Raw genomic sequence first — 10,354 nt, forward strand, 5'->3', positions numbered from 1 at the left:
GCTCGAGTGTTTAATTTCAGTCTGTCTCAGAAGCGCTCGCAGGCCGTCTGAAGAGAACAGGGCTCACAGTTTAAAGACGCCTGTGCTGAGATGAGGGAGCATTAGTGCAGATCAGAAGAAGACTGCAAAACACAAATAGTTACGCTGAGCAAAGAAAGTCTTACTTTGCGAGTTCCCTTCACACAACTAAATAAACAACTAAGCGTATAAAACAAAGCGAACGTTCACAAGGCTACGGCGTAATCTAAATTCAAAGTGTAGTTATGCTGTCACCGTGTTTAGATATTCAGAATGTGCACATGTTACAGTGGTTTTGTATGGAGTTGTTTGATTTTGTGTATAAATGTTCAGAGTGGCACGTTTACAGGTCACGTTATTGAGGACCTCAGTAAGGCCACACACCATGCAGTGACTGACATTAAGGACTTTACTCAGTATGTTGAGCTTAAAGTTTTGTTTTTTCCTAACCAGATCACCATGGTAACACGTTAACTTTGGGGCGGGGTCTTTATTAGTTTGGGCTGAAATCATCTGCCGGAGTCGTGTTTGTCTGACTGCCTTCTGCAGTGACACTAACACATTCACATGTTCAGCACACAGCATCCTGTCCATGAATTATGGGATGGACACCTATAATGTTAAACACAACGCTGAGGCAGGGCTGGTCGATTAATTTTATTTTGTAATAAGAAGGAAAAAATTATGAGACGTTTAATCAGTTTGACGTTCAATCATCTGTCGACAGCCTGACTGTCCTGCAGGCCACGTGTTGCATTGGATTTATCTACCTAATGACTACTGATTGGATAATCGTTCCATTTGAAGCACAAACATGGTGTTTTATTGATTTCATGGATTTTCTTCTTCAATCACATCTGCAAAGAAAACAAATTATTTTCACAAAGAGTTTCATATCAAGTCCTATGGGCTCAAATTGTCCTCATAAATATTTTGTACTTGTAAATCAGTTTTGTATGTGCGTTTAAAATATATATATATATATATATATATATATATATATATATATATATATATATATATATATATATATATATATATATATATATATATATAAAAAAAAAATATATTTATTTGCGTGTGGACTTAGCCAAAAAATATGTGTGAAACTGTTGACCCTATTTTTCTTCCTTCATCTGATTGGCCAATGTCATGTCAATCACAAATTTAACAATCCAATCAGAGAACCTCTGATTGGACCTAAAACCTGATTTGCAAGTACAAAATATTTATGTCCACAATTTGAGCGCATAAAGTCCCATCTACTGAAAAATAGGCGAGCTTTGATGCGTAGCTTTGTAAGCGTGAGTACACATGATTTTAGGTTTTCTGGTGTCTGCAGAGATTTGAGCTGTTCAGGAGTCGTTCAAAGGGTCTTTGAGGCACTTACTCTCGCAGGTGTAGACCACCTCCAGGTACTTGTAGGTGCCTGGACACGGGTCTCCAAACATAGAGTTCCTTACTTTGATGGAACAGCTGTTTCTGCCGTTACAGCTGTGAATGTAAATGAGAGTGAGTGAGCAGAGGCTCTAAATACTCGAGTCATCAGAGAGAAAGTGTAAAGAGTCTGTACCTCTCGGCTACTTTGCTGGTGGGAATTGAGCACTGGGTGTTACTGAGCTGAGCGGGAGGACGTTTGTAAGAGCACGTGGTCGAGTCATCGCGGCCGTATTCAGCCGACAGGACGACTATAACGTGTCCTTCATCTGAAGAACAATTCACACTGTTAAACTATCAGCCTGTTATTATTGATATATCAGTTCTTTTTCACTTGCATGTTTTATTTTTATCGCATGAAATCACCACAGTTTTAAACGATGAATAGAAAAGAAGCAACTTTACCACAATGAAGGTTTGCATAAGAATGTTCACATGTGATACTGTGGACTGAAAAAGAAACACATTTCCAAATGCAGATTAATCTCTCGAGCACAGATTTGTCTTTGACCATATTTTGAAGGTATCAAAGCCTCAAGGCACTTACACGGACAGTCGTAGGCCACCTCCAGGTACTTGTAGGTGCCTGGACACGGGTCTCCAAACACTGAGTTGCTCGCTTCGATAATGCAGCTCCTTTTCCCGTTACAGCTGTGAAAGCAGACGATGAGTGAGTCGGCCGAGGCTGGAAATACATCTGAGTGAAGATGTAAGGCTGAGCAAAGATCGAGCCTCTGTACCTGTCAGCTACTTTAGACGTGGGATTGATGCATCGGGCATTCTGGATCTCACATTCTGGACGCTGGTAAGAGCACGTGGTCGTATCGCGGCGTCCGTAATTAGCCCAGTGGACGGCGATAATGTGTCCGTCATCTGAGGAAGTGTTCATGGAGTTAAACTATAACTGTGTTTGGGTTTCTATCGAACCAATCCACCAACGATACAAAAGTATGACGTGTGTTCTCACCACAATGAAGGTTTGCCTGAGACCCTTCACATGCTACGGTGTGCACTGATGAGGAAGCAAATTAGAAACTAAAAATTCATCTACAGATTTCATCACTGTGATTCAAAAATCCACTCAAAACATGTTCGTAGGGACCAAAGCTCTGCAGCAAAGTGTCCCGAGGGCATGTTGGAGCTCTGTTACGACTCTGAGGTACTTACGCTCACAGTCGTAGGCCACCTCCAGGTACTTGTAGGTGCCTGGACACGGGTCTCCAAACACTGAGTTGCTCGCTTCAATAATGCAGCTGCTTTTCCCGTTACAGCTGTGAAAGCAGGTGAGTGAGTCAACAGAGGCTTTACATACTTTGTCAGGAAACATCTAAACCAGTGTGCACAGTTTGGGAAACCAGGGTTAACCTGTAACCTGGGAAGAGAAACATTTAGCACATCATCTGTGTGGTGCAGTGGGACGAGGTGACTGCTGATAGAAGCAGCAGGATGAACTGTGAAGTGTTCAGTCACATCTGCGTCGGGCTGAGGGAAGAACGAGCCTCGGTACCTGTCAGCGACTTTAGTGGTGGGATTGGGGCAATGGGCGTTTTGGATCTCGTGGGTTGGACGATGCTGAGAGCATGTGGTCGTATCGCGGCGCCCGTAGTCAGCCCAGTAGACGACTATAGCCTCTCCTTCATCTGAGGAAGAGTTCACCGTGTTAAATCAGCACCATGTTTGTACATCAATGAAACAAATCCACCTGAATCGCAGAGGAACTGCCCCACTCACCACACCGAAGGTTTGCGTTGGATCCTTCACACGCTGTGCTGTGGACTGAAAGAGAAACACCGCGTCACAAACTGTAACAACTCACGGGCAGAGTTTGGAAGTATCCAGATACAGACCTGCTGGGAAGCAGGCGAAGGTGGTGTCCAGGTATTTGCAGGCGCCGGGAACAGGAGTACCAAAGATCTGGATGTCTATGTCACACGTTTTCCTTCCGTCACAGCTGTGGGGAGAGATGGAGCTCACTGACGTGATCGTGTTATTGTTGCAAATGTTTGTTACCGACAGTGGTCACCTCTTCTTGATGGCCTTCAGTTTGTGGTGCTGAGAGCAGTGTTCTTCATCTCCACATGTGTGCTCGACTGACTCCACAACGATCACGCCGCTCTCTGTTTCACGCAGTATGACACAAAAGCAGAGATTAGAGAGGTTCAGAGCAGAGATGGATGGATTTTACAATCGCAGGTGTCGCCCCCAGCTGGACATGAAAAGAATTTAGTCTTAGGGTTCTTTAGTGTTGGCTTTTAAATCTATAGCCATCATTTACATACAGTCTGTGTCTGCCTTACCACAGCACAGGTGCTGGACCAGGTGGCCGTCGCAGGTGATCACTCTGGTGCTGGATATGGCAGTCGCAGTGGACGGGACAAAACGTTTGGCTCGGGTTACACCTGGAGGGAAAAATAAAGAGTTAAAAAAGCAGAGTGGGTATGAGCTCACAGCTGATGGTGTGTGTGTGGGGGGTCAGCCGACGGCTTCTGTCTGCTGTTTTGACTCTACGATGAGACTCAAGGACAGCCTGGCTGTTTGCTGGGAGCAGAGACTAAACGTCTGACCTTATCTGAGGCTCTCTCTCCTTCACTGATTCATTTATCTTTATTTTGTGCTCTTCGTCTCCTCCTGCTGAACAGTTAGCGCCGCCATGGAGTCAGCTGACTGACGCAGAGTCACAGCACAAACCGACGGTCTGACGGCTTCTCTGTCTCTGAAAGCTGCAACAGTCACGTGACGAGGTGAGAGTGACGGCGTTGAATCGAGGCAGACACGAGTGTGATTTAGAGTGGGGGGTAGTGGGCAGGTGTTCCTGCCGTGTTTGTGGTAAATGAAACTTTTCCACAGATAATTTAATGTTGATTGGATCTGTGTTAAAATTCAAATAGGAGCTTAAATCTTCTAAGAGTTTCTGTAAGTGTCTGACCTTTGACCTTTGATGCTGTCTAAGAGCGTGCACCTGCTCATGTGGACTGAAAAACACATTAATCTCACAGTTTATTCAAATCTGCCAGATTTATATCCCCACTACTTTCCAAATCCCACGATGAGCCAGGCCTGCAGCTCAGGGGCAGAGAAGTAAAGGTGAGGATCATTTTTAAAAATGTCCATTAATGAGAATAAACCAGGTAACAGAGAAGCACAAAAACAGACTTTTACCTGAACTCGCGAGTAAACATGTTGCTGCCAGCACTGAAAAACAAGAAGGAAACCTGAGTGTTAGACTGAGTTTGGTTCGTCTCCAAACTCACACATGAAATGATATCGAATGAAAAAAGGAGAAAACTGCAGTAAAAGGTCAGCGACCCCGATCATATTTCTATTCGCTGTCAGTGCAGCTCAGCATCTGCATACAAATGATTTTATCAACAACATGAGATGATGTCAGAGCTCCTTCCAATAAACATTTAGATTAAAGATGTTTGTCTCTTGTAAGAATGTTGGAAACATTTGAAGCTTTTTAATAAAGTTATTTCTATTCAATGACTTTGAATTATTTAACAGCAGAATTGTATTTCCATCCTGTCAGCTTAAAAGCCATCCTGCATAAACCATTTCTTACCCTTTGATTGTTTTCAGGCAGCACATGAACCCTGATCATCTGATCAATAAACACGTGTATCTACAGAGCTGTTTGATTATTTGCTCTATGAAAGTAGAATCTGCAGCAAAGCGAGCACACATGCATTTCTGCATGAAGGATTATCAGTGTGTGCTACTCACACAGCGTGTTGCTGAGTCCGGAGCAGAGCATCGTGTTCGGAGGTCTGGTTGTCGGTGACGAGCTGAGCCGATGGCGGGTCGGACGGAGACCTTGGTGTATTTACGCCGTTTAGCTGAGAACTTTTACCGACGTGCAAAACAAGCAGCCAATGGAAAAATGAGAATCTGATGCTTATCAGGTGCAGCAGAGCCAAGGAGAAAACTAAACTGCTATCAATAAGAAACGATTATAGAAGCCAATCGCAGCTCGCCCAGTGTCAGCCAGGATTGGCTCAAGGCCCCCCCACGACCCTGAACTGGATCGTGGCTCGAGAAGATGGAGCCACAACACAAAACAGCCTTTTCTTTCTCAGACTGAGATGTTGAATCAGTTAAAGAAAGAAATCCTTTTAAAAGCTGCATAAATGCACCTCGGACTGTGGGACACCCCCCAGCATTCAGATCATCACAGGTGGTTAAAAGGCCTTCGGTCAACAAGCTGTGATCATCACTTTAACCATGACTGTTGTACAGTTTCATTAACCATCAGCGTTTATTCAGAATTATCACGATGTGACAGAAAAGAGACGTCGTGACCGCTGGCAGCTCGTCCTTCACGCGGAGCTTTGGTCATCGTCTCTGAAACACTCGGTTCAGCCGCAGTCTTAACATACTGACACAAACACGAGCGCACGTTCACACGTTCACGTGCAGAAGTGAAGGACACGATAATCAAGCATAAACTAAAACAAGGTGGTTTTCACAGAATCACCCCGACGGGCCGAGTGAGGCCGTTCCACAGTCCAGGAGCTAAAAGTCCAACCGTGGTCGCCTCTGGATTTAAAATAAGAGTGTGGAGCAGGTGAATATGGAACGCCAGGACTGCCATAATGAATTAATTAAATACACCATTAAATAATTAATTAAATGTGGCAATAATTAATTAAAATTGGAATTAATTAAATAAATAAATAGTTATGACACATGTAATTAATTAATTATTGACACATTTAATTAATTATTTATGTATTTCACATTTTAATTAATTATTGACACATTTAATTAATTAATTATTGACATATTTAATTAATTATTTATGTATTTCACATTTTAATTAATTATTGACACATTTCATTAATTATTGACACATTTAATTAATTATTTAATGATATATTTATTTATTTCATTTTGGCAGTCCTGACGCCTGGCTCTCATCATGAAATAATTTTATCTGTCAGCCTCACCCATCAAACTCAGGGGGCGGGGTTAACGCTGATCGAGTCAAAACCATTGCTTTGGCCTGGTGGCCATTGTTTCTAGCACACAACAACCGGCATGTGGAAGCTAACAGAACTGAGCTTTGAAAAACCCTGTTTGTGTGTTACCAAATACCGTTTTAATATTTTTTTAGCCGAGAATGTAGTGGTTTAATCTTCATGTGTCTGGTCGGTTTGTCAAGATACAGCCTCTTTGCAAAAGTGTTTCGATGATTTCGGAGATGTCTGCCCAGTCTCACGGCAAAGCGTGGGATAGACCCGCTCGCCTCGCAAGCAATCCCACCGACAAAGCGCAGGCCCCGGTACACAGCTGTAGTAACCCCCGCTGACTTCTTTTACTGAGGTTATATTTATCGGTGTTTTATTTCCTGATGTTCTTATGTGTCCTACGTGTTTCAGTCTGAATTATAACTAACATTAAAAACATGTTTAAGGAGGCGAGAGAGCAAATAAACCTGTTTGACATCTGATCTTTGGGTTTTTGTTCAGTAATCAGCGTGACCTGTGTATAAACACATAAAAGAGATAACGTTGGTGTTTCCGTCATGTAGTAACTGCTGGCTTTAACTGTACAAAGGTTGTTCCACACTATGAAACACATACAGACTTCATGATGTTCGGCTAATATTTTTATTGTGAATATTAATCATGCTGACCTCGCTCTGTACACCACGCAGCGAGGTCAGCATGTCCACGATATCCTCAGCTCCATGAGTTAACACAAAGTTTCCCAGCTGACTATCTAACTGCCAACTATTCCAGAGACGTGAAAATATACAGCATAAAGAAAAGTGTAAGAGACTCAGCAGCAGATTAGAATAACAGTTATACATTTAATAAATCACCAAATGAATCCAAGAAACGAGCAAACCTGAGTTTGTGTTCCCTCAGCTGCAGACTCGCTGCTGTTTAAATGTTTGAAAAGGAAGATTAGATATAAAAAACGTCAAACATAGACTCAGTCTGCCTTCACATTTGATATGAGGCCAGCACGTATAGTGGCCTCAGCAGGCTATTACTGAAATACACGTGCTATATCTTAAACTATGATATAAACAGGGAGGTCCTATTAACATGTTTAGTTTTAAAGGACACCTTCCTGCCTTTAGTCTCATTCATGAGCAGTATTAGTTTTCTTCTAACATCCAGAAGTCTGCACCATGTGTTTCATAGTTTGTAACAAGCCTTTGACAGGTAAACATAACATGACCGAAAAAGCAAAAAAAAAAGAAAAAAAAAAGAGAGAGAGTGTTGACATAAGAAGAGAAAATGCTCTCAATTATGGAGACAGACAAATGGTTCATTTATGTTTGATGTGTGTTTATTCCTCCCTAAATATCGTCGGTGAAGTTTGCCATGCACGTCAGATTTTCCTGCGCATTTTTATACCTCTGCCAACAGAGAGAGAAAAAAATCACATTCTAACAGACAGCTGGTGCTTAGAATACAGTTGAATAACTATTAAAAAACAGATGATATTTAGATGATAGTTCAGTCTAACACATGTGCCAGTGAACCATTAAACGTCAGTGAAACTATGCAGTTATGAAACGTAACTTTAACCTCAGCCAAACCGATTTGCTCAGTTGTAAATAAAACAGCGAAGTAAACGTGACCCGACAGACAGAACCTGAGTGAATGAAGTCCAGCGTTTAACCACTGAGAGCTAAAACTCAGCTGAGGTTTGAAAGCTGTGTGCCGGTGATTGGACATCAGCCGCTGATGAAGCTGTTCGCCTATAAAGTGCTCTGTAAGGAAACGAGCTCCAGCAGCTCTGCGCTCGGGGAAAACACTATATTTACTTATCTTGTGCAGAAAAATGCGCTGACATTGCGTTATATCGAGCACCGGCTGCCCAGTTAAACTGTGACTATCACCAGGTAACGTAGGCGTGTTTCTTGAATTAGCAGCAGGTGTTAAACAGCTGACAGATGAGGAGGAGGATGCATGCAGGTAAACTGAGGGTCTGCTGAGCTGATCGCTGGTTTCGTGAGAAAAATGTCAGCTCGTTCTTTATGTTACAGAAGCACAGAGACACAAGACCAGGCGGAAAGAGACGATCGTTCGGTGAAAATGAGAATCTGCGAATGCAACATGTGGAACACGGAGAGTGGAATATGTAAACAAACCGGTTAACGTAACCCCCTCGGTGCACTCTGCATGCTAATTGTTAGCAGAGCTAGTGAAATCTCTGAAAACATCTGAGCACTTTTGCAAACATGTTCTATGTTGACAACCTGACCAGACATACGTCGCGACATTCGCGGCTAAAACACTGTTAAAAGTGTAGCTGGTGACAGAAAAACGGGGTATTTTAAAACTACACCACCACCATTGCTGCTTGTGATTTGATCTGCATTCTGGGATAACTGGCTGCCCCAAGTCTACACAAGCAATCGATTATCTAGGATCGACCTGTTTTGACTTACTTTGCACGGCAACCAATCAAATGTTAGAGAAGCTGCATGGGCAGCGTTAACCCCGCCCCCTGAGTTTGATGGGTGAGGCTGACAGATAAAATTATTTCATGACGAGAGCCAGGCGCCAGGACTGCCAAAATGAAATAAATACATATATCATTAAATAATTAATTAAATGTGTCAATAATTAATTAAATGTGTCAATAATTCAGTGGTTCTTAACCTTGTTGGAGGTACCGAACCCCACCAGCTTCATATGCGCATTCACTGAACCCCTCTTTAGTGAAAAATAAAATGTGATTTTTTTACTGGTGCACAAAATGAGCCATGCATGTCATGGCGAAGGCTCTGCCGAACCCCTGAGACCGACTCACCGAACCCCTAGGGTTCGATCGAACCCAGGTTAAGAACCACTGCAATAATTAATTAATTAAATGTGTCAATAATTAATTAATTAAATGTGTCAATAATTAATTAATTACATGTGTCATAACTATTTATTTAATTAATTAATTCCAATTTTAATTAATTATTGCCACATTTAATTAATTATTTAATGGTGTATTTAATTAATTCATTATGGCAGTCCTGGCGTTCCATAGGGTGAAAGGCCCACGTCCAATCAGCAACAAGCGCTTAAATAAAGGCTCCGGCAGCGTTTGGATGGAGAACAGCAGCTGAGGTTATCTGTGAAACAGCTGCATGAACACTGTGACAGACGGATATCACATCCTGCTGTGAAAACACGTATCTGTGTGTTTGTGTGAAAGCTAGCAGCAAACCTCTGAATCATCATCAGGCTCCTCGGCTCTCTGCAGAGACAAGGAGCCGGAAACAGTGTTACAGAGTGACACGTTTGCAATTTCATTACATAAAAACAAAATGAATTCATCAGACAGCTGGAATAATGTGTCAGCAGCTCTGTTAAAAAGCGCAGAACTGAAAGAGATTCATAAGTTTCTCAAAGGAAGTCAATAAAACGAGGAAAGAGCCGAGCTGCTGTGTAACGGTGGAAGAAGTGCTGAGGAGGACGATCTACATCAGGGGCGTCAAACATAAGGTCTGGGGGCCAAAATTAGACGGGTGACTACTCCACCCACTGGATGGCTTTGGGAAATGTGATGGATGGGATACATTTTGCACTTTTGTGTTTCCATAAGTTTATAAGTTTCCCCCGCGGCCCTTCATGCTGCACCAGAGTAATAAAATCACAATTACTGAGAGTTCCTGTTTTTCCTCTGTAAACTATAGAAATGTCTGTTTCTTACAGCGGCTCCAACAACATTTTCTGTGAACAGAAACTTTGTTTAATAATTACAGGACAGTCTGGACAGACAGCTCCCAGAACTTCCTCTGTAATCACACATTTATTTCTTACAGTCGTGCTGACAGACGTCTTTACTGCAGCAGCATTTCTTCATCATGTAGAAAAACTGAGACGCTGCTGAAACGTCTTTTTCTTATGTTAAGATATCTCAGGATTAAATGTAGAGTTAAACT

The 10,354-nt window shown here is 42.3% G+C and overlaps 1 protein-coding gene across 1 annotated transcript; it reads right to left on the reverse strand.

Annotated features, from left to right (window-relative positions):
• Window positions 1-669: 669 nt before the first annotated feature.
• On the reverse strand, window positions 670-5,762 carry LOC146685263 (rhamnose-binding lectin-like). The gene is made up of 15 exons (XM_085444922.1): window positions 5,179-5,762; window positions 4,615-4,647; window positions 3,753-3,854; window positions 3,479-3,572; window positions 3,303-3,406; window positions 3,187-3,231; window positions 2,963-3,095; window positions 2,623-2,726; window positions 2,423-2,467; window positions 2,196-2,328; window positions 2,003-2,106; window positions 1,861-1,905; window positions 1,592-1,724; window positions 1,409-1,512; window positions 670-875 (listed from the first exon to the last, which is right to left on the reverse strand). Exons 1-15 carry the CDS (start codon window positions 5,207-5,209, stop codon window positions 850-852), a joined length of 1,236 nt encoding a protein of 411 aa, XP_085301048.1. The 5' UTR covers window positions 5,210-5,762; the 3' UTR covers window positions 670-849.
• Window positions 5,763-10,354: the final 4,592 nt, after the last annotated feature.

The sequence above is a fragment of the Copadichromis virginalis genome, linkage group LG20, assembly GCF_057382275.1.
Source record: "Copadichromis virginalis isolate Kocher_CV1m ecotype Utaka linkage group LG20, C_Virginalis_male_GT1.1, whole genome shotgun sequence".
In the NCBI taxonomy this organism is placed as follows: domain Eukaryota; kingdom Metazoa; phylum Chordata; class Actinopteri; order Cichliformes; family Cichlidae; genus Copadichromis; species Copadichromis virginalis.